The sequence below is a fragment of the Carassius auratus genome, unplaced genomic scaffold (genome assembly GCF_003368295.1).
Source record: "Carassius auratus strain Wakin unplaced genomic scaffold, ASM336829v1 scaf_tig00033813, whole genome shotgun sequence".
NCBI classification, from domain to species: Eukaryota; Metazoa; Chordata; class Actinopteri; order Cypriniformes; family Cyprinidae; genus Carassius; species Carassius auratus.
In genome coordinates this window covers 1,150-26,574 of record NW_020526103.1, presented here as the reverse complement: position 1 = coordinate 26,574, position 25,425 = coordinate 1,150, and the positions used below count along the sequence as shown (strand labels likewise).

The window sequence follows — 25,425 nt, the reverse complement described above, 5'->3', positions numbered from 1 at the left end:
AAAATATCAAATCTTTACTGGTAAAAGGCTTAAACATACACATTTCTATGGCACTTAATGGTTAGTTTTGTTCTGTTTTTCCATTGCGTGCCACTGGAGAACACAAACCACTAGACCACTTCCTGCTTCACTGGCACTGCTTTCCATTTTAAGGGTTTTAATTTCATTGAACTGCATTATTTTGTAAAGAAAGATCACTTTGATGTGAATGCTAGGATAACTCTGATCTACAGTAATGTGAGACTTGAAAAATGACTTTTGTTATTAAAGCTGTATTGACACAACCAACACTGTATAAAGCATTATACAAATAAAGGTGACTTGACTCATAATTAAAGCCCCATGTATGCCATCTGTATGACATGTTGGTTGGTCTCACAAAAGTATCACCATCACACAGAAGAAACAGCTCTTCTCTGAGATGAGCAGAGCATCAGATGTTCAATAAGAAATCCAACAGCGGTGATTCCCACCAGACCAGACAGAACCAGACGAACCAGAGCCTCAGAGACGCCACAGTGATCCACACAATCTGAAAGAGATGAGACGTGTTCACTATCGGCACCAACATCTGTGAATCAAAGTTTGATCTCCTAGGCCTGCTAAGATACATTTAAATAAATATATGAGATAAATACATACAGATAAGACTGACCTTCAGAATGATTTGCACTGACCAAAGAGCCACCAGTGATGACCGGCACAGACACCGGTGCTTTAGGAAAACAAAACACATAGAAATAACATCAGAGATGGCAAATTCATGGCATATTGGAATCTGGAATCAAATACAATCTTGGCCAGATTTACAAAAATATTTTTAACAAAGAAGTTAAGGCTTTTCTTAAGATAAATTCTATTAAGTTAGGAAATATTTTCCTATTATAACGTTTTTTCCTCCTTAAGAAAATGAGAGGTTTAAGTGAATGTAGCCTATGGTGGTTCTTTCCTGAAAACCCATTGATCAACATGAATAAATAGCACAACAACACAATATTTACTCAACATTTTTTTAATTATTTTGTACCAAATGCTTCTTGTAATTAAAAAATGAAATCCATATTTTAGTAAACTTTTAGTTGTTACTACATTTTAAATTCAGTCACATCACACTTAACTTTACATTTTCAACATCAGAGTTTAACTTAGAGGTCAAGTGTGCCAAACTTTTCATTACCAGATGAGACACATTTATAATATTGTAAAAATGCATGTTTTTACATAACTGTATTTTAATTTTAAATACTTTGCATTTTAAAATCAACTTCTAAATGTCTGTTCAGTATTCCCTATAACATGACAATTTTAATTTGTGGTGCTTCTAATTAAGTGATAAAAAGCAGTTCCAAATTATTGGAAACTTAACACTGGACTTCAAGCAACTTGGACTATGAGCTTCTCCACCATTCCTCCAGACTCTAGGACCTTGGTTTCCAAAGGAAATACAAAACTTACTCTCATCTGAAAAGAGGACTTTGGACCAATGAGCCACAGTCCAGTTCTTCTTCTCTTTATCCCAGGTAAGACATCTCTGATGTTGTGTGTGGTTCAGCAAATTCCTCGACACGTCTGTTTGTGGTGGCTCTTGATAAGTTGACCTCGGTCTCAGTCCATTCCTTGTGAAGTTCAATGATTTTGCTTGACAATCATCATAAGTCTGCAGTTCTCTCGGTTGGTTGTGCATCATTTTCTTCCACACTTTCTCCTTCCACTCAACTTTTTGTTAACATGCTTAGATACAGCACTCTGTGAACAGCCAGCTTCTTTGGCAATGAATGTTTGTGGCTTATCTTCCTTGTGAAGGGTGTCAATGATTGTCTTCTGGACAACTGTCAGGTCAGCAGTCTTCCTCATGATTGTGTAGCCTAGTGAACCAAACTGAGAGACTATTTTGAAGGCTCAGGAAACCTTTGCAGGTGTTTTGAGTTGATTTGCTGATTGGCATGTCACCATATTCTAATTTGTTGAGAGAGTGAATTGGTGGGTTTTTGTTAAATGTGACCCAAAATCATCACAATTAAAAGAATCAAAGACTTAAACTACTTCAGTCTGTGTGCATTGTATTTATTTAATACACACGTTTCACAATTTGAGTTGAATTACTGAAATAAATGAACTTTATGAATTATATCATTTTATTCTATTTTGTGTGACTTCTGCTGCCAAGTTGTTTTCTTTAATGTTAAACATGACTGCACTTTAAAACCTTAAAATAAATATAATTTCTTATAATTTCTACTGGTTTAACCATTACTTATCATTTAAAATATACTTAAAGTGATAGTTCACCCAAAAATGAAAATTCTACCATTATTACTCAGCCTCCCGTCCCTGATCGCTCATGTACATCACAGAGACTTCGATTTGATATCTATAATAGGCTGTATATTAACTTATTTGGAGAAAACCGGCAGTTCTTTGTGAAATCAGACTCATGTTACTCTCTTGAAGGGAACAATGGAAACATTTTAGTTGTGTTGATGTCCATGCAGGTTTAGAAAGCCTTCAGATTTAATCCAAAATTTCTTAATTTGTGTTCCGAAGGTCTCACAGGTTTGGAACGAAATTTAGGTGAGTAACAACAGAATTTTAATTTTTGGGTGAACTGTCCCTTTAATATGGGACACAAAGGCATTTTCTGTGACTGACAATAGTTATACGTACACACATCTTTTCATTGAGGTTATTGTGGCAGGAAGAGAGATCTAAAGGTAGTATTTCTCATACCTTCCTGTGGTGAGCAGATCTCTTTCTTGTGAAGATGGACGCTCTTATTGCTCACTGGATTCACAGCCGTGCATCTGTAGGTCTCTGAATCATTATAATGAAGATCTAATGATAAACTGAGGTTGATGCTGAGATCAGGATTGCTGTTCTGATTCACTATTTCACCTCCTTTATACCACGAGATAGACACGTCTCGATCATTCTTCACCGAGCAGAACACAGAGCAGAAATCTCTATTCTGAAATTCTGAGGAGGAGAAACACCTACGTTTTATACAGAGGCCCAAACTGCAATAACTTGGTGCAGATGTTGTTATTGCTATGGCCAAAAATTAAGATGGTCATGTAAATCACTAAGATATTTATAACAGTATAGCACAATTATATAAATATTAGTCGTCACTCTGTATCTCCCAATTATATTTCCTAGTTAGATGATATTTAAATGTTTTTATGATCAAAAACAAAATGCAGTCCATAATGGGTGGCATTTGGGAAAACAAGGGGACTTACCATTAACATGGTTTGCATTGACCAATAAGCCACCACTAATGACTGGAACAGAAACCGGTGCTTTAGAGAAACACAACACAAGAAAATTGTCGTTTTAAGTCACAGTGGATTTTGGCTTGATATCTATAAAAAAATTAAAGTAATCTTAGGACCTGCTTTATTTTAAGAAGCTGAAAGTAGCCTTAAAGGCTTACTGAGGTTAAATTAAGTGTCAGAAACATTGTTAGATATTTAACACTCAAGACTAACATTAAACTCTCAAGTAGCTCAATGTACTGGCACAGAATGTGACACAGTTGTATTTTGTGTTGTATTGACTATAGCTAAATCTTACCATATACATCGACTCTGAATGTTTTCCTAGAGATTAAATCATTGATGGTGAGAGCGAGCGTATAAAGTCCAGATTCACTGACGCTGATGTTCCTGATGGTCAGTGATCCTGTCTGCTGGTCAAGCTGCAGTCGGTCAGACAGTCTCTTATGAAGCCATACTTTACTACGGTACATCTGTGCTATTCGGGTGGTTTGGCTGCCGACTGTAAAGAGCCACATGGTCTCATCATCTCCTCTGAGTTCAGATATTCCTGTTTGCAAAGTCAGAGCCTCTCTCTCCATCACTGTCTTTAACTCGTCCCATCCACCGGTCACCAGATCTGAAACAATATGAATGAGGGTTAAACAGGGGTTATATGGAGAGTTTGATCAAACTACAAAAATCTAGAATATCTAGAAAACACACTGTGATATAACATTCAGGACTTCTGAAATCTAAATGAAGTTTGCTAAGATTTCAGAAACACTTTAAGACTTCAAATGTTGCATTGTTTGGAAATTCAGCATTGAAAATATTCTAGTAAGCTCCTTGACTGTTGACCACAACCACTAAAACAACATTTTGCTCGAGAAAAGAAAATATATTTAAAAGGGTTATCTTACCCTCCATACTGATTAAAGATACAATGAGAAACCACATGCTAATGGACATTAAAAAACATCAGATGAAATAAGTGCTGTTGTTTCTCTTGATGAAGCAGCTGAAGCTCGAGATCATGTGATGAACATTCAGTGAAGTTTCAATCTGTCTTTTATAAGGAAGTGACACACTGGAAATGACATCAGCTGTACCACTAGATGGCACCAAACCAACAATGAACAATTAATCACAGCTTTTCTCTCTTCTTGACCTCTCGGTGATTGAGACTCTAAAGTCAATCATACTTTAAGAGTCTCTCTTACACATCATGATACAGCATCCACTATTACAATATGTCATTGTGACACCCTGTACGTGTAGTCACAGGAATAATTTGTTTTATTTTCCCATGTGTTTAATTATTTAATTTCTGTTTATAAAGTTGTTTACTGTTATTAGGGTTAATGGTGATGCGTAGTGATCTTAGTGGACAGTAGGGGGAGACACTGTGCTGATTAGGTACTGTGTGATTAAAGGTGAGTCGCAGAGAAGAGGCCATTACAAGAGCGACTCCATGACTAAAAGCAGCAAAACTGTGTCTCTCCTTGTTTATTTAAACAGAAAACTTACTGCAGCACCTCCAGTCAGACAGCGGGTGTGCTACAGATTTTGGGGGCTCGTCCGGGATCTAGCGCCACCTGCTGGTACGCGGATCCAATGCAAATGAACCAAAGGACGGCTGAGTGACGGGTGATCAGCGTAAGGACCACGAAGGGCAACTCGAGAGCAGCAGGAGAACCAAGTTTCGGCAGTGAAAGTGTTTCCTGGCTGGGGAGGAGCATTGCAGCTTGGTGTGAGCCAAGGGTGAACCCATCAGTTTCAGGATCGTCTATGAAATGGCTTCTAGCGAGAGAAAAGCAACGGTGTGGGAAATCAAGAAAAAGCTTCATCAGCTAACCCATGATGAACTGATCAGCCTGATGGATTGTCTGGAGCCAGCTACAGACCCAGAAAGAAACAGGTTGGATATAACTGACGAAGAGTGTTGCTTTGAGTACATTGTTGATTACATGGCCAGTGACTCTCTTCTAGGATTAGAAGATGGGGGTTTATCTCACCTGCTCCTGTTGAAAGACAGTGTTGATTTGATAATCCAGAAACGTAATGTCAGTTCTGCTTTGCATGACACTGAGTCACTTACACCACCACAACAACCTACACTTACCACACACACGCAGACACAACAGATGGAATATAACCAATTGGTAAATAGCTATTAAGAGTTAGGGCGAAAACTAGCACAATACAAAATTGATGCCAACCCTAGTAAATCAGAATCTCCCCAGATTAGTTGTAGCTTGCCTGTGAATGTAGCTCGTGAGGCGAGTGGTGGAAAAAGGGAAAGTATGATTTCCCTCCGTGATCTTCAGCTACTGCCGTTCCAACACAGGGAGTTCAAAATTCAGGGGGGGGCAGATTGGTGACAGTACCTCTGATATAAGCTACACAAGTGTAACCAAGCAAATAGATGAAGGACTAGCAGCTAACCACAGTGAAAATGATATCATCAGAGGTGTCCTGAGAGTCATTAAGCCAGGGAACTTTAAGGACATGTTAGTTAACAAGGAGGGACTGACAATCCTAGAGTTAAAGAGTTTCCTACAGTCACATTTGAATGAGAGAAGTAGCTCTGAGCTCTTCCAGGAGTTAATGTGCGGTAAACAGAATGACAACGAGACTCCCCAACAATTCCTGTATAGATTGATTGGCCTGAAACAGAAACAAATTTTCCTGTCTAAGCAAGCTGTCACAGACCTGGAGTATGATGAACAGACAATTCAAAATGTGTTTCTGAGAACAATTTATCAGGGCATGGCTGCTAAGTAAAACCAGTTTCACACAGAATTGAAACCTGGTTACAGATGAGGCACTTCTGCGCCAAGTAACTCAGATAGCCAGTGACGAGAGTGAAAGACAACGTCGGTTGGGACAAGCTTCACGTCAAAGAGTGTCGAATGCCCTCAGTGCCCAGTGTGAGTCCAGCCAAGGTAGGAATGCAGATTGCAATAGACAAATTGACCAAACTGAGATGATTGGTCGTCTAAGTGCACAAATTGAAGCTCTTACAAAGACTGTTGAATCACTTGCAAGGGCGAGAACAACAGAAGGTTCGTGCAAAGTCCCTGATTCCCAGATGCAGCGAAAGCATCATAGACAGAGGTGTCCCAGATGTAGTAGCAAAGATGTTACTGTTTGCAATCATTGCTTTTCGTGTGGTGAGGAAGGACATCTTGCGGTGGGCTGCCTAAGGAGGGAAAAGGTTTCGGGAAACGACCAGCGGCCACTGACAAGGGGCGAACAGTGACCATGCATCCCCAGCCCCAGGTTAAGGAGAAAGAAGCTTGTATGGTTAGAACAGCTGATTCGTCAAACCAAAGAGAACATCCCCGTGATCGTGTAGCCCAGCTCATTGGGAAGAAAGCTATCCTCAAGTGCCACATCCATGGTTTTGCAGTAACCGCTCTACTGGACACAGGAGCACAAGTGAGTATAATCGATCACAACTGGAAGAGTAAATACTTACCAGAACAAACTCTGAGACCGCTGTCAGAGAAAGTCAATGGGAGCGATTTCAGTGTTTCAGCTGTTAATGGAGAATGGGTAGAACTGACAGTGAACCTGCCTGGGAATGATGACCCAAGTTTGGTTATTCAAGTGCCTTTCCTTGTGGGGAAGATACCATTAGAGCGGCCGTTGCTGGGGTTTAATGTCATTGAGGAACTAATAAGAGGAAAGGAGGATACTGAACAGGGCCTATGTGCATTTTCAGAACTACTAAAGATAGCCCTGGACATCAAAGGTGAACAAGTCAACGTGATAGTGAACCTCATTCAGGAACAACCCCATGTGTACCCTGAGGCTGTTGTCACAGTTGGCCCTAGAGATGTTGTCATACCACCAGGCCAAGTTACTCATGTAAAGTGTGAAGTACCGGTTGACTTGGAATTTTCGGAGTCAGTAGTGCTGTTCAAGTCCAATGAGGAGAGTGCATCATTGACTCAATTAGACATTGGAGAAGGTCTTATGGAATTAGAGGGGACAGATCAGCCATATGTTAGGATTCCCTTGTGCAACCCTAACACTTGTGAAGTCACTATAAGACGACATACACCTCTAGGAAGTATACAGACTATAGCTAGTATTATCAAAACGGAGCAACAAGACCTGGAAAAAAATGGTGACCTACCAATGAGCCGGGGAGAAAAACCAGGTTCCCAAGTACAGGAGGACGACTGCAGGGCAGACAGTTTGTGGCATCCGCCGGTCGATTTAAGTCATCTGGAAGAAGAACAGCAGAAAATAGTCAAAGGCATGCTTTATGAAGAAGCCAGCGTCTTCTCCCATGGGGATGATGATATTGGGTGTATCCCAAGCTTACAGATGACAATTAACCTGAAGGATGACATCCCTGTTCAGCGAGCTTATGCCTCCATCCCAAAACCCCTGTATAAGGAAGTGAAGGAATACGTCCAGGACTTACTAGCTCGGGGTTGGGTGGTAAAGTCAAAGTCTCCGTATGCAGCCCCGGTGGTGTGTGTCCGGAAGAAAGATGGCACGCTGAGACTGTGTATAGACTACAGATTATTGAATCAGAAGACAGTTCCAGACCGACATCCACTTCCCTGGATCCAGGACCTTATTGACACCCTTGGAGGCTACCGATGGTTTTCAATCTTAGATCAGGGAAAGGCCTACCATCAGGGATTCATGGCAGAGGGATCTCGACACCTTACTGCATTCACGACCCCTGGGAACTATATGAGTGTGTGCGCATACCTTTTGGATTGGCTAACGAACCAGCGGCATTCCAGAGGAGTATGGAGGGAATGGTGGATTCACTGAGAGATGAATTATGCATACCATATCTTGATGACATACTTTGCTTTGGCAAAACATTCAGTGATCATGTCCAGGGACTTAGGAGAGTTCTTAGAGTACTGAGGGATCATGGGGTAAAGTTGAGGCCAGCAAAGTGCGAGCTCTTCAAGAGGGAGGTCAGATACGTGGGAAGACTAGTTTCATAGGATGGTGTTCGCATCGACCCAAAAGACCTAGAAGCGGTCCTCTTCCTAAAAGAGCAAAAGCCCACCACCATTGGGGAGTTGCGGCGATTGTTGGGGTTCCTCAGTTATTACCGCACCTTCATCCAGGATTTTTCACGAATCACTAAACCACTGTATGAGCTCCTCCAGTCTCGGGGAACAATAGCAGTTGAGGAACAGAATAAATCTGGTAAAGCTGGGAAAAGAGGAAATCAGTTACCATCCCACGCAAAAGTAGAGTGGACGAGTGTGCACCAAGGTGTGTTGGAGAGACTCATTGAGGCGCTAACCACTCCCCCAGTACTAGTTTACCCGAACTTTGAACTTCCATTTCTACTCCATACAGATGCGTCCGAACAGGGGCTTGGGGCTGTGCTCTACCAACAGCAAGAGGGCCGGCTCAAAGTCATTGGCTATGGTTCCATGACGATGACTCCTGCTGAGAGAAGTTATAGGCTCCACTCCGGCAAGCTTGAGTTTTTGGCACTGAAATGGGCGGTCTGTGAGAAGTTCCGCGATTACTTGTTCTATGCGCCACACTTTACAGTCTTCACAGACAACAACCCATTGACGTTTGTCCTCAGGACGGCCAAACTCAATGCAGTTGGACATAGATGGGTTGGAGAATTGGCGGACTTCAGATTTGACATTCGCTACAGACCAGGCAAAGTGAACATGGATGCAGACATGCTCTCTCAATGTCCCCTCGATATCGATAAGTTTATAACTGCATGTACTGAAGTTCTCACCGAGGAGGTGGTCCGGGCCACATGGGAAGGACTTCAGGCTGACCAAGAGAAAGATGTTGCCTGGGTTGCAGCTCTTAATGCACGTCAAGAGGATGTAGAGTGCCTATTTGGAAAGAGGTTCATGACGCTTGATCACTCTGAGGTGAGAGCAGCTCAGAGGGAAGATCCTGTTGTTGGTAAGGTGATCGAATTAAAAGAGAGTGGTGGGGAGATTACACCTGACGTGATGAAAACTGCAAAAGGAGGCCTCAAGAGACTGTTGTATGAGTGGAGAAAATGGTGGCCTTGAAACAGCTACACAATGACATGGGTCATGTTGGGACGGAACGTGTTCTGGACTTAGCAAGGAACAGATTCTACTGGCCTTTTATGAAGAAGGAGATCGAGCACTATGTCACCCAGCAGTGCCGATGTGTGAAGCAAAAGAAACCAGTGGTGAAGATCAGAGCCCCGATGGGAAGTCTTACCTCAAGTTGCCCACTGGATCTGGTGTCCATCGATTACCTCCACCTGGAGCGGAGTTGTGGTGGATACGGTATCCTGGTCTTGGTGGACCATTTTACCAGATTCGCCCAGGCGTACCCGACAAGAGACAAGTCTGGAAGGACGGCAGCTGAGAGGATATTTAATGACTATATCCCAAGATTTGGTTACCCTTCTCGGCTTCATCATGACCAAGGCCGTGAATTCGAGAACCATCTCTTTGCAACTTTGCAGCGGTTGACAGGTGTCAGCAATTCAAGAACAACACCTTATCACCCCCAAGCAAATCCAGCAGAATGCTTCAATCGCACTCTGCTACAAATGTTGAGAACGCTGGAGGAGAAAGAAAAGGACAGGTGGAAAGATCACCTCCCAAAGGTAGTGCATGCTTACAATTGCACTAAGCATGAGGCCACAGGGTTCTCTCCATTCTTCCTTCTGTATGGACGTCACCCTCGCTTGCCCATAGACTTGTTGTTTGGTCTAAGATCAGAGAATAACCAATACTCACCTCGAGACTATGCAGAGAAGTGGGCCCAACGGATGGCTGATGGTTATAAACTAGCTTCGGACAACAGTAAACAAGCGAGTGCACGGAACAAGAAATACTATGACCAGCACCTTCGTGGTGTTGTGCTGCAACCCGGAGATCGAGTTCTGGTTCGGAACCTGAGTGAACGAGGTGGGCCTGGAAAGTTAAGGTCATATTGGGAGAAAACAGTGCATGTAGTCAAAGAAAGAGTAGGAGATGGGCCAGTCTATCATGTGTACCCCGAGTCCAGTGGAGGTCAAAATCCGGTGACGATACGTACCTTGCATCGGAACCTGCTTCACCTGGTTAACGACCTACCTGTAGATCCGCCACCTCCGGGAGCTAACAACCTATTTAGACCTAAGGGAAGGAAACAAAGATTGTTTAAATCAGCAAGACAGCCTGAAGAAGCAAATTCAAGTGATTCATGTTCAGATGACAGTGATGCTCCGAGAGCGTACTACTGGTTGCGATCCTCAGAAAAGCCGAGAGCTGAGCAGAGAAGGATTATTTCTGAAACGTACGAAAGAGAAGATCGGAGATGGGGAAAAGGTGAGGATAGACCTGCAAGGAATGAAGGGATGGCTGTAGGAGTACAGGAAGAATACTTACCTGAGTCGGAGGCAACTCACCCATCAACTGACTTATCTGCGGCCCTAGAACCTGAGATGATGGAGGATGAGCAGAGAGAGATGGTATCTGTGGAGGGAGAAAGACAAATGGGTAGTTCAATAGGAAAAGCTGAAGATGGATATGTGAGAAAATCAAGCAGAGAAAGGAAGCCCACACGGGTCTTTACTTACCCCTCATTGGGTCAGCCCAATTATGAACTCACCACTGAGATCGGGTCTGCTCAATTTATGCCGACAGAGCAGTTACCATACTACTCAAATGGGGTACAGGGACCAGTATATGTGACTTGTGCTTATGTTCCTCCTACATTTCCTTATCAGATAGGTTCCCATCCTCCTTTATCATATTATACAAACTTTTGTGGACACTAGAGAATTAGTACTCACAAGAAAATGGAACTAAGACACGTACACTTACATGACCATGAGCAATTAACACACAGATTACACTTTGACAAAGGAATCTTGAAATTGGTTGCATCTGAGTAGATTGTTTGTGTAATTGGGAAAAATGTTTATAAGGGTTCAGGGGTCAGTGTTGTGTGGAGCCATTTCTTTTCGTCAGGGAGAGTGTGACACCCTGTACGTGTAGTCACAGGAATAATTTGTTTTATTTTCCCATGTGTTTAATTATTTAATTTCTGTTTATAAAGTTGTTTACTGTTATTAGGGTTAATGGTGATGCGTAGTGATCTTAGTGGACAGTAGGGGGAGACGCTGTGCTGATTAGGTACTGTGTGATTAAAGGTGAGTCGCAGAGAAGAGGCCATTACAAGAGCGACTCCATGACTAAAAGCAGCAAAACTGTGTCTCTCCTTGTTTATTTAAACAGAAAACTTACTGCAGCACCTCCAGTCAGACAGCGGGTGTGCTACATCATTTAATAAGGTTTTGCACTCAGTAGCTAAAATTGTATTATATTTTTAATTTTCACAAGTGTCCTTCAGTGTAAGTCCATTAATTTCCCATATGATTAGTAAATGTGTGTATTTGTGTTTCTGAACATCAGTGAGACAAAAAAGTCAGAAACTGCCCAGTTAGAGTAACTTTACATGTGCATGTGTTTACATTCAAGAGACTTAGATGTTGATTACACATGACAAAATCTCATTAGTTAACAATAACACTGTATGGTCCTGAGAAATGTAATGATTTAACACTTATATTTACCTATACATTCTCTAAACTCTAAAATTCTTAAACTAAATAAGAACTAAATATACTGAAAGGCTACAACAGCTGCCATTAGAAACAAACATTCACAGAGTAAAAAACAAAGTGACCTTAACTGAAATGTCATATTAAAAATAAAAAAATAGACTGATCAATAAAATAAATTAGACTGTTGTTAAGTCTAAAGCATGTCATACAAAAAGGTACAAAGAAAACAAAAATGTGACAAAGTAATGTTTGTGTTTTTACTTTATCCTGTTGTGCATAAGACACCTACAAAATGATCTATTCAGATTTCACAAATTCTCTAAACTGAAAAGTACAAATTAAGTTTACATTTGTCATCCTCGTTATGTAGTCGTAATATTAGACCACAATAGAACCACAGAATAAAATAAATGAAAACAAAGTTCAAACTGATAGACTAACTCTTTTTCTTTAAAATATAACATTTAATTATATAATGATTCAGATATTTATTCTCTGGTAGCCAGGCATAATAAGTAAACACTATACTCATATATATAAACACAATAATCATTATAATTTTGCTCAAGCTTCCTTACTTATTTAAATGTTGTATAAAATATTGCATGCAAAATATTGTATTGTATGAATTATACACACAACTGAAAATGTTCTTTGACCAGTGATCACAAAGCCAGAAAAACAAAAACAAACAAACAAAAAATCTTACCTTCCATGATGATGAAAACCAGAATAAAATCCCATAGCGCTTCCACACTGAAATAGATAGCACCCAAACCTTTCAACGAGGAACTATTAAACCACAGTTTGTCTCTCTTTCTGACATGATATTGGGACTAAATATTGGATATTGGATCAAACTCAACAAACTTGCAACATGATACCACATCCGCTATTTCCACGTGTTAGTTTTTGCACTCAAAATCAGGAGTAAAAATGCCATTCTTCTCTTTCTAAAGTCTCCAGTGGCTTTCAACACAAATTTACTAGACGAGTAGAGAATGTATCTGATAAAATGCATCTAATTAAACGTCATAAACTTTAAATTTAGACTTTAACCTATGTGCAGCAGGCTTACAGACATATGTGTTTGATTTCCATTTAGCTCCAAAATATCTGTTCTGTGATGATTAGAAGTTTCTAAAAAAAAAACAACGAAATTAAACTATAATTTAAAACTTAGTAAACTTACTCTCATATCATAAAGCAGGTTTGGGAAGCAGGTTTTAAAATCAGATGAAAGTAAAAATAGAGGTACGATTTGACTGATTGTTGTTTTAACATGAAGAAAGTTTGAAACCAAATAAGAGCAAAGCGAAACTACTTTTGCAAGTAGGCCAGGTCTAATTTTTAGAGCACACCCACACAACACTACACATACAGTCTCTCATCAATTTTTTTATTTAACACTTTAGAATCATCTTTGTCCTCATCTTCTTTAAAGTGAAATTACTTATCTAGTGCATCCGAACTGGCTTGAAATTGAAAAGTCGTCCCATTCAAACCTAGGAATGGTTTCGGAGATGCAGCTCAAGCAATGCCCAGATATTAATCTGTTTAAATCAAGATATAAAGAAATGGTACTGACAATATATAAGGCTGAGGGAGGGATCTTGGGGTGATTGTTATTGCATAAAAAAGATAAGGAGGATCTTAATTGTTCTTACTATTAATAATGATACTATAAATGGTGATATTAGTACAACAGAATGGGATACAGTTTTATAGCTAAGCAAATAATAATACTGAAAATGACATGAGCAGATAAATAAATTACCACAATATTGTAATTTACAACAAAAAGTCATAGTATTGGAACTGATGTATTTCTATTGTGATGGTAGAATACATTATTATTACTATCATTATCATTGTTATTATTTTTACTACTATTGTTAGTTTAAACAGTGATCTCATAATATAATAGGATATGGTTATATTAACTGAGCATTAAAAATACTGGGACATATTAGAATGATTAAGATTATATTGTATTATTGTGATTCTTGAGATGGTCCTATAGGGTATTTTTTATATAAAAATTATAAATTATTAGTAACAGACAGTGGAAGTTACCATATGGTGTAATATATGGGAATGAATTGGGTTGAGAACAAATAAGTTCTTCTTTACACTCCCTTTCGAGCAAGTGTTATATATACAGTATAGATATGTGAATCATAATTGTAATGTGTATAAATGTTGTATGTGTATGTAGGTATGTGTGTGTATATATGTGTGCATATTTGTAGTTATTATGTGTAAGGTATATTTATGGATACGTATGTGTCTTAATATGTATTATTGTTATTTATTTTCTTTTTCTTTTGCTCGCAATAAACTTATGTGTGTGGGTGTGTCAAAAATGTCAACCCAATAAGCAGCCGCATATATTAATAAACCACACATATTAAAGAGACATGTCACACAATGTAATTAACATCAAAATAAATTCACAAGAGCAAGTAGATTGTTTGCATGATTATTTACATTAAAGGCAAAATAACTAAAATAATAAGAGCACAATTATAGATCTGGAGCTTCTTTAAGTCTGTCTAAATATCATTTAGTAATTGCAATGTCTTCTGGTCTATATCTTTTCTTTAGGAAGGTGTGCTAGACACTAATTAATGTAACATAAATATACTATACATATTTATATATTTTGCTATTGTATTGTGGAGTGACACTTTCATAAACTTGTATATACTCCTCTGATTATATAATGGTAATATTACAATAACATAAGCACAGCAGTGATGAGCAATAAAGATAAGACGAATACTCACAATAAAAATAATAAGGTCATATAGCCAAGACCACAAAACAGTCTCGGAGGTAAGTGGATTATTTTTCACCTGAAAAGTTTGAGAGGCAAGTTATAATTACGGAACCACCGTTTCTAAAAATGTCTTCACTTGATTAAGATGTTCACTTTTATTCTGGACGTCAAGGTCAGTGACTGGAACATCGAGACTATTTTTTGCGATATTAAACACGTATATATATCGATTTCATCAGCCTCTGAAAATTCTTCAAAAACAAGAGAGATTGGCATTCTCGGCTGACACAGTTGCGTCATCAGAACATCATTTCCGTTTTGTTTTTGCACTGTATTTGTCGGGGTTAAACAGAGGCCAGATGAAGTGGTGTGATGAAGTGGTGTGATGTTTGATGGCGTGTTAGGGTTAAAGCAGTTCAACTCGTGCCCCCTTCCTCCAAGTTACTCTCCGTGTGATTTGGAGAATTCGCGCTGGTGACAGACTATGAAGACTAGAGTTTATTCTATGAGGTTGCTTTCTTATAAGATGTTCCTCCTTGTATTGCTGTGTTGGATTGGTAAGCATGTGCCGATTGATCAGTTACTTACTTATTTACTTGTTACATTTGGTTTGAGATGGGTGCTTATATTGACAATGAATGCTTTTTAAAGGCATTGCTGCTGCTGGTGCTGATGAAGATGAGATTGAGTCGCGAGCTGTGTTTGAAGGAGGAAACCTCACCATCTCTTTTCACATTGAGGACAGGGGTGATCCTCAGGTTTTGGTGACCCATCTCAGAGGCTCCTCACAGGAACCGATAGCGCAGATGATCTGTCACAACAGAGACTGTGATAGGAAGTGCTGGAGATCCGGAGATTCTTTCACATCTGATGGACAGAATATAACTCTGATCCTGATGAACCTCAGCTACAATCAAACCGGGCTTTACAAGGTCCGCCAACTGAGCAACGGACATCAGGAAATCAAGATCTACAACATCACAGTGTATCGTAAGTATTATTATTGTGACGCGTCGCGGTGTCTTTGATTTCCTGTCACGCGTGAATTATAAAATCTGTTGTAGTAGTTGCATCAGCATAACTTCGCAGAATAGCAAGAGGACAGCAGCATATATTTTGCCAGTTATGAGAGATATTAGTTTGTTTTGATGCATTCTGACGTATGCGGGCATTTAAAAAGTTTGGGAACGCATAATAAATAGCTACATATCGCGACGAACAGTTTTTGTTTTGTTTCCGGTGAGCAGAAACGACATCTGAACCACAGTGTGCTGTTAAAATGAAGATGTGTGTTCAAATTTAGCCGCTGAAGTAGAATAACGAGGAAAGTTATGATTCAACACAGCTCAACTCGAATGACCGCTTGACAGTGATCTCACAGATCACGTGTTGCGTCGTCACGTTGCGTCATCATGAGGGGTCGCGCGCTAGCGTGAGCGCGCAGCTGCTGATGTTGTTCTGTACAAAAGCAGATCACACAAAGTTTATGCAGCAACATATGACACAAAAAAGCAATATATAAATGTAAACGTGAACTAGAAAAGGAAAGAAAACAAACTTTAATGTAGTCCTGACTAAATATTGATGAGAGCGATGGATGGATAGACACATTAGTGATTAGGAATTAGGGGTTTTCAATCTTTTAGATGGCACAGAAAATCAAACATGATCATCCTCATGAAGCACCCTAAATTTAAAATTTATGATAAAAAAAAATGTTATTCCCTGTTCACTACTGTGAGTTAATGTAACTACTAGCCTACTGGTATATGAATATGTTTTAATTAATTGTTTATGTACTTATGCAGTTTTTTATTATTATTTATACATTTTAATTTATTAAAAATAATAATTGTAATATTTATTAACTTATTTTATATTACATTGCTTTTTTCTAAACTTTCACCATTCCGCTAGAACTCTTTCTTTGTGCATAAATGCATTTTATCCTAAATAGTGAAAATCCATGTTAATTTATTAGAGTTATCTGTAAGTATTCGCTCTGAGTTTTTGTTCTGGTTGTTTCTTACAGAGCCTCCACTCAGGAGCATCAGCCCTGAACAAGCAGCATCTGCCGTGTACAGTAGTTCATCAGTAACTGCAGGCGTAAGTGCAGCCGGAGTGGTCCTCACTTTACTGCTCATGTGTGCTCTTATTGGTGTCATTTATAGGAAACATAGGAAGGCAAGTATCATTGCAGTGCAATTTATCTTAACCTGTTTTATCCTCATTTGATTTTTAGCATCTACATCATTATTTTGACTGGATTTGCAAGGCATCCTGTAATTGAGTTTTTCTGTTGACTTACAGGCAGTGAGTGCATCAGGAGATACACACTGAAGCCAGCATGTGGCATAGATCCATAAGTGATCATGGAAGTTCCTTATAGTTACAGCATTACTGCAAGCTCTTCCAGTGCAGGACTAAGCTGAATGAAAAATAACAAGAAGGGTTGACTGTAAGGAATCAATGGTCATTTCTCTCACTGAGGAGTGTAACCACTGGTGCTGTTTTACCGAGAGATCCCAGGTGATTCTGACACACCAGCTGTTAATTATAACAATGCTTATCTTTCCTTGAACTCCACAAGACATTAGGTCATGTTTGGCATTTTATGATTTTTTGGGGGGCATGATAATTAGGGCTCTGAAGATTGTCCACCAGATGGTGCCAAAGTTTAGAAATATTCTTTAATCTAATAATTTAGCATTAGTATGAATAGCCAAATAACTGTTGCTTTTAATTTTAGCACAAATGTACACTAAAATACCTCCTTTTTTAAATAATTTGTTTGCAAAGAAAAAGCACACATTTCATTTTGGCATATAAAGGCATATGAATTGGTAGCTGGATTATTTATTATTGTTTAAGTATTCATACAGATAATATAGCTCTTATTGTAGCTGATCTCGGAGTAGTGAAGTAAGAGTCCATTTCATACACATTATTTATTGCTGTCTTACTATTTAAAGTTATTTTTATTTATTTTTCTGTTCTCCTGTCAGATGTATGTATGTACAGGAGCACCTTAAAAAAGGCACAACAAATTCATTGTGTGTTTGCGCACACCTGGTGAATAAAGCTAATTCTGATTCTGAATTGACTTTGGGATCATGTCATTTTCTGATTTGTTTCTTCAAACCCTAATTCAGCAGTGAAAATTCAAGATTGTTTCTGAAAGTATTTTTTAATCATTGATGTAAGCTGTTGGTATTGGACCAAGATGGTTTTTGCATTTGAGAGTTTATTTGTTGTTCCTGTGTGAATTGTGAGCAATATTTTTGTATTGTTTGTGCATTCTTTTGATTGTTTGTATTTATTATTTTATTTAAAATATATTCCAGTGTTACTGAAGACTGTGCATTTTGTTAAACTTCTCTGAATAAAGAGATTTACAACAGTGTATTTCTTAAAATCTGCGTAATCATACAAAAAATATCTTCAGAGTAAAACTGGTTAAGCAGAATTAACAGTTGATTTGATTAAAAGATGGAAGCAGAACCAAAACAGCTGAAAGATTAAATAAAAACATTTTATCATCTCAAATGCTTTCCTTTCTGTTACTAACTTGTGTGTTGGCTAAACTGATTCTTGTGATGTAACAACAGGAAGTAAACATACAGAGAAAAACATCTGCATCTCATTAAAGAAATGATCAGATTTTATATCAGTGTCCCTAATTATCATTAGCTGTGAGATGTGCTAATCAAATAAATAAAACAGGAAAAAAGCTACATTTTGTAAACTATTCCTAGTTCTTACATTCTAAATCCCCCACACAAAAATTTTGTGTATATATGTCAACAAAAAAGTGCAGCAATGGTATGCACACTAAATATGGCACAAGTTACCAGTTAAAGCTGCAGTAGGTAACTTTCGACGCTCTAGCGGTTAATAAACAGAACTGCTTGCGTCTTGCGGAAGAACATCGTAGCCGGAACTACTTCTCTCTGTTTATGTCTATGAATAATCACAAAGGTACTGGGTTACTCCGCCGCGGTATCCCCGAAGCAATCTAAAATAGTCCGAATATAAACACTTATTATAGGTGCACCCTAGTGATACAGGACAAGCAAAAAACAAGGTTTGGAAAATAGATTCATGGTGTACTCGCTTATTATATAAATTTTTCTACATTTTGAACACAAACAAAGTTACGGACCGCAGCTCTGATTGGTTGTTTCTTACCGGGAGCAATGTATTTCTGCAAATGGCAATAGGACACTGGGAGGAGCCAGAGGAGCTTGATTTTTTCACAGATTATCTGTCTCATATTCTACTGTCAGGACATAATGACAGGTTTAACAAATATGTAAAAATATATATTAACAAAAGTTACCTGCAGTTTTAAACACTCCTCAACCAATCAGTTAAGGAACTATTTCTGCCATGACTCTTAAAACTGCATTCAATTTGTTTCATTCGCTAATGAAATAATATATTTTTATATACAACAAACCGACCACATGAATAAGCCTCTTTGTTATAATAAAAATACATAATCTAAATATGTCATACTACTTTACACTTTACAGAACTTCTTTGTTGTTTTTGTAGAAACTGGTTCACAGTTATAAAATACAACAGTACCAAAATCCATATTTTAAGAGTGAAAGTGGAAATAGCAATTACCCAGAATCTCACAGAAGTATCACCATCACACAGAAGCAGCAGCTCTTCTCTGAGATGAGCAGAGCATCAGATGTTCAATAAGAAATCCAACAGCGGTGATTCCCACCAGACCAGACAGAACCAGACGAACCAGAGCCGCGGAGATGCCACAGTGATCCACACAATCTGAAAGAGATGAGACGTGTTCAGAAACATCTTGTTATGTTTTCCTGACTGGTCTAGGGGAGGAATGAAACAGCAAAAATGGATGGTGGTGAAATGAAGCCACCCATCTCTCATTGAACAAAACCACATAGTTATCTCATTAAAGAAAATCGTTTATTTACAAATTAGGCAAAAAGAGGGGTATCAAAATCAGAAGGGGGTATTGCCAAAACCACAAACATAATCAGGTCTTACTCCTTATTAACCAAACTACTTAAACTAAAAGAAAAGAAAAAAAGTACAGCAAAATAAACTAACTCCCTTACCAACATAAACAGGAGAAAAAGTTCAAAATAAAATGTCATCCACCTCCCTACTAACCCCACAAATACAGATATAACTGTGTAACAAGCAAACTTCAAATAAACCAAGAGAAAAACAGATTAATTAAATCATACAATGAATAATTATTAGAGATAACACTTACTTCTGCCTTTTGAATCTCAATCATCAAGTTTTAAAAGAAAGACTAAAAAGAAAGAACTAAGTAGCGCACACAATATGAGGTAGAGATACACAGATAACTACTGGGTTAAATGTCTTTCTTTCTTTCTTTCCTTTTCTAAACTTAGCTTTGTGTGACTGTAAAGACGCAGAGTGTTAGTCAGCAGGAAATGGTCATGTCAGTGTTTCTATGTCTTTTTTTTTCCTGATATGTTGGTGTCATGGCAAAATCAAGAAATGGATTGCCACAACTTGATTCCACAGCAATTACAAAACAATTACAAAAAAGAACATTCATATATTGCATAAATTGTTATAGACTTGTTATGAATTGTGTATATTTACTTAAGATCAGAAATCAATAATTTATACTGCTTATGTGCTTACAGGTCAGCTGCATTTTCTCACAAGTTCACGGTTATGCAAGTCATAAGAATATTCGCTTATCTGTGAATGTTCATGGTAGCATGGAACTGTGCTGAGTTGCCAGACACATTTTAAAGTGAAACCTTTTGCATTGAGGACAATTAAATACAATTCCAATTAAAATATGCATGTAATGTGTGTCATCTTACCTTCCACACAGATGAAATATAAGATGAGAAGCCACATACTGATAAATGTATTTGTTGATATTGCGTTGAGTTGTTGTCCTCTCGATGATGCACCTGAAACTCAACTGAGCAGATGGTCTTTGGAGGAAGTGACCTGTAATGACATCACATGGCTTCCACCAGAAGAGGGCAGTACTATACTGAAAACTGCCTCTCAAACACATGTCCACTCACCTTTATAAACTTTTTCCAAATGATCCATATGCATTAATCGGCTTAGACACCAAACAGACAGATATGCGGGAAACATAATTATTATCATTTATTTATTTACCAGAAAGTAATCAACCTGTTAATATGTTAATGTTTCTACTAACTTTATTATTGTTTATGCATTTTACCCCCCCCCCCCCTTTTTTTAGAGCCTTCTGTTATGTCTTGGGAACAAGAAAACAGAACAATGAATGCTAGACTGTTTTGCAATTGGCTTATGTTTAAATAAATAGAGGAAAAACTAGTAGGGCTACATTTCTTATATTAAATTACATTTCTAAGTTTTTACTTTTGTGCTTTGGATTTTTATTTCTTTTGGAATATTTTTTGTACATTTCTTAGTCGTTTGAGTCAGTTTGGGAGTTCGGAGCAGGTTCGCGAATCATTTGAGTAAATTTGGGGATCGCGAATCATTTGAGTCAGTTCAGTTGTTCAGAGCGGGTTCGCGGATCATTTGAGTCAGTTTGGGGATCGCGAATCATTTGAGTTATTTCAGCTGTTCGGAGAGGGTTCGCGGATCATTTGAGTCGATTTGGGGATTGCAAATCATTTGAGTCAGTTCAGCTGTTCGGAGCGGGTTCGCGGACCATTTGAATCAGTTCCAGAGCTCGGAGCGGGTTCGCGAAACATTTGAGTCAGTTTGAGAGTTCGGAGCGGGTTCGCGAATCATTTGAGTAAATTTGGGGATCGCGAATCATTTGAGTCAGTTTACTTGTTCGGAGCTGGTTCGCGGATCATTTGAGTCAGACTTTGGGGATCGCGAATCATTTGAGTCAATTTGGGAATCGCGAATCATTTGAGTCAGTTCAGTTGTTCAGAGCGGGTTCGCGGATCATTTGAGTCAGTTTGGGGATCGCGAATCATTTGAGTTATTTCAGCTGTTCGGAGAGGGTTCGCGGATCATTTGAGTCGATTTGGGGATTGCAAATCATTTGAGTCAGTTCAGCTGTTTGGAGCGGGTTCGCGGACCATTTGAATCAGTTCGAGAGGTCGGAGCGGGTTCGCGAAACATTTGAGTCAGTTTGAGAGTTCGGAGCGGGTTCGCGAATCATTTGAGTCAGACTTTGGGGATCGTGAATCATTTGAGTCAATTCGGGAGTTCGGAGCAGTTTCGCGAATCATTTGAGTCAGTTTGGGAGCTCGGGGCAGATTCGAGAATCCCAAATATAGACTCGTTCACATAGGAGATTGAAAATATTTATTTTATGAGACCTCAGAAGCTCAAATTCAGACCCAGAACAATAAAACCCAGATAAGATGTGGGAGTTCGAAGGCGTAATCTATATATTACCAAACTGCAGGGAGAGGAAAAGTAGATATAAGTCATGATCTGCAAGATTAACCACAATCTGATGTGATCCGACGACCTCAGAGCAAATAAGCACTGGACCGTCATCTGATTCCCAGAGTCCTCAACTGCAATTTAAAAACAAAAGGAAAATACAAGTTATCTATTAGGTCGGCACAGAGAATTTAGCATTGTGAGGTTTATTAATCTTCCAGATCAGTTATAATGAGGGCAATTATTGCATCTGTGGGTTAATCATTCGCTGATTAAATCAAGATTTGGAGAAATGTAACATTGCATCAGTGTCCCAGCAATGGATGCTCTGCAGTGAATGGGTGCCGTCAGAATGAGAGTCCAAACAGCAAATAAAAAAAAATCACAATAATCCACAACACTCCAGTCCATCAGTAAATGTCTTGTGAAGCATTAAGATGTTTTTAACTTCAGACTGTTGCTTGCAGCTAAAATAGGAGTTCATAATCCATAAAAACACTTCCTCCATTGAAAAAGTGTTCTGGTCTGAATCAGGAGAGAAATCTGCACAGATTTAAAACAGTTAAACAAATATGTGGCTGGATTTTAAAGTGAGAGGCAACAGGAGATGCACTTCCACTAGAGAAAGCGAATTATAGAGAATTATGGAATATTTTTTAGTTGGATGCAAAGATTTGATGTTAAAAACATCTTGATGCAAAAAATTAGAGACTTCAATCCTGGTCAGACGGTGGGGTGGTATTTTAGTATGCAAATTTATTCAAAGAATATAGGAAATGAGAATACAACTCATAACTGGCAAACAGATTAGTAAGTATTAAAATCAGCTCCAAATATAGAAAATACAAATCCCAAAATTAATATAGTTTTAAAAGCAATCCATGTATGATGGATGTTGCCCAATTAAAAGTAATACAAAATGCATTATAATATTCAAAAGTAATCAAGATGTTAAAAATAATAATAATACAAAGTATACAACAAGCATATAAAATACCTGCATTTCAAAATAGCAACAATAAAGACAATGTATCTGATATGAATAAAAACCTGTAAGATGATCAAAGAGTTCAAGTGAGCCCCGGAATATAGGAAGAAAAAGGTGAGAAAAGACTAAGTCCAGCTAGAAGGGTCTAGGCTGAACTCAGTCTGAGTGAAAGAGAGATGGAGGAGGAGAAGAAGAAGAAGAATAGAGAGGAGAGGTGAGTTCTCCTCTTATAGCCTGCAAGTCTGTACCAAACTAATGGCACATCTATGCAGTCACGTCTCAGACAGCTATTAAAACATTCGTCATCTTCTCCGAAAATACATTAAGCTCTTGCAAGGTAATTTCGGTTCCCTATTTCCGCAGATCAGCAGCTTGATTGTCCAAAGTCTAACTACCTTACCCAAAAGGTCAACCGTCTCGTTCTTCTCTGATTAGAAACCCACAAAAGGAGTTAATAGCTTCAAATAGCAGGCGAGATAAGATATAATCACCTCTGCGTCATGCAGTTTTGAAAATACAATCCCTTCATAGAAATCGCTAATTCTAGCTTCTCTTGTTTCCATATATGTATAACAGTCTTCTAAGTCTAAAGTTCAGCTGAGGTCTTCAGCACAGGTTGTCCTGTACTTTTAAGCACGTAGCAAATGTAAGTCAAAATTTGGGTTACATCAGTCCCCCACTCGAGTCTTGACAAAAAGACTCGCACCCAAAATCCTTTCCCTTGAACATAAGATACATAATAGTCAAAGGTAACAAATACATATGCAGAAAAATGAGTAAGTTTCAGATAAGCACTTAATCGTGTAAGCATAAAGGAAATTTAAAAGTGAATGAATCTTTTCAGGTAGACTGTAGATACCTCTTTAACCCCAGCCGCGTTAAAGTTGACAGGAATTCTTCACCAAGCTGATCAGACGAGGAGCACTAAAAGCATCCGACCCCTGACCTCACCTGGACTTTTGCTGGGTCGAGGACTTACTACAGCATACCCTTCTTTCCATCTCTAAACTTATCATCATACTTTCTCTTCTTGATGGGTAGCTTCTTAAGATATTTGTCCTTATCAGATTGGGGTATCATGTCGCAAATTTCCAAACTTTCGTTGATCTTTTTCAACATCTCGTATCTTTCCTTACCCTTCACCTCTAATTCATACATTTCACCATCATTGCTGATAGCAATAGGAGTAAAAGAATCGTTTTGATCAATAATCTTGTGAGGCATCTTGATGTAGGGATTTGTAAATCTATATATCAGCTGGTATATTAAAGCACAAGTCTCTCAGATGATGTAGAGTTAGCGTGCGATGTGATGACGATGCGTCCAGTTCTTGGGATCAAACACTGATGTCCAGCTACGAGCACAGCAACCTCTCCCGAATCGTCGATGAGCTGCACTGTTGCAGAAGTCACACCAAAAGGGTCACCCTTAGAACCAGTCGTGTGGTAAATATACGCAGGATAGGTCCGTATCAGCATGCACTCATACCTGTTAAGTTTTAGAGTAGTAGGAACAGAAATATGTGGAAACAAAAAGAACACAAACACAAACACACACACACAAACATATAATGCCAAAGCGAAGCGACAAACATTACATATAACATTTACACACACACACGAACAAGGACACAACAAGACAGATAAAACAACATTAATCACAATTGTTACATGTAAACATTATGGTCTTCAGTTTCATTTCATCATTTTATAAACAAATAAATACATTAGATCCAGGGGAACTCAGCATTGGAAACCTGGAGAGAAGTAAACAATTAATCATTAATTATTGTTCGTCCTTAGCAGCAATTCGTCTGATAGAGCTTACACCTGTTGGACAAATTCAAAGTGAAAACGGTATCATCAACAACCTAAGGAACAGATATGGTGAATTTTGGTTAATTTTGATTCTCTGGAAGCAAGTGAACAATCACTAAATAAATAATCGATAATTGAATCAATCAATTATTACACTCCTGACATAAGTCAGACCCTCAATCACCTCACAGAGGTTGAAAACAAACATTGATTACAACCTTAATTTTAGAAAGGGTACCCTTAGTCTATAAAAAGAAAATCTATTGTGCATTGAGAGATATTGTTAGTATAAGCAAGCTGCAACAGGGGCTTCACTTGTGCAAGATGCTTCCATCGAGTCAAGCCTGGCTCGATTTCAATGAGTAGAGAGAAAAGTTGGAGTAGTCAGCAACACTGAGTAAGGACCTTCATACCTGGAAGACCTAAATCCCCTATTTTCTGAAACATTACTTTGTCCCCCACTTGTACAGGATTTTAGCCGTTAAATTAAATGCAGCAGCCTTTAAGTCTCCCGCAATTTGGACGCTAAGGGCACTGAATGGGCATCCTTGAATGCGCATAATGTGTACCCATGATCAGAGGGTACAAAAATAAAATCTACCTGTCAATGTGTAAAAGGTCCTCGCGGGCGAGGA

At 38.6% G+C, this 25,425-nt stretch overlaps 1 protein-coding gene across 3 annotated transcripts; it reads right to left on the bottom strand.

Annotated features, from left to right (window-relative positions):
* Positions 1–256: 256 nt before the first annotated feature.
* On the bottom strand, positions 257–19,676 carry LOC113081317 (uncharacterized). Of its 3 annotated transcripts, XM_026253400.1 has the most exons (7): positions 12,524–12,564; positions 3,574–3,894; positions 3,240–3,299; positions 2,893–2,973; positions 2,728–2,811; positions 656–715; positions 257–532 (listed from the first exon to the last, which is right to left on the bottom strand). In XM_026253400.1, the coding sequence occupies exons 1-7, from the start codon at positions 12,528–12,530 to the stop codon at positions 393–395; spliced, it is 753 nt and encodes a 250-aa protein (XP_026109185.1). In that variant the 5' UTR covers positions 12,531–12,564; the 3' UTR covers positions 257–392. The 3 variants fall into 3 exon arrangements, with proteins under 3 accessions (XP_026109185.1, XP_026109184.1, XP_026109183.1); XM_026253399.1 differs by lacking the exon at positions 12,524–12,564 and adding an exon at positions 19,229–19,676 and having other exon boundaries at positions 2,728–2,973; XM_026253398.1 differs by lacking the exon at positions 12,524–12,564 and adding an exon at positions 4,178–4,193 and having other exon boundaries at positions 2,728–2,973.
* Positions 19,677–25,425: the final 5,749 nt, after the last annotated feature.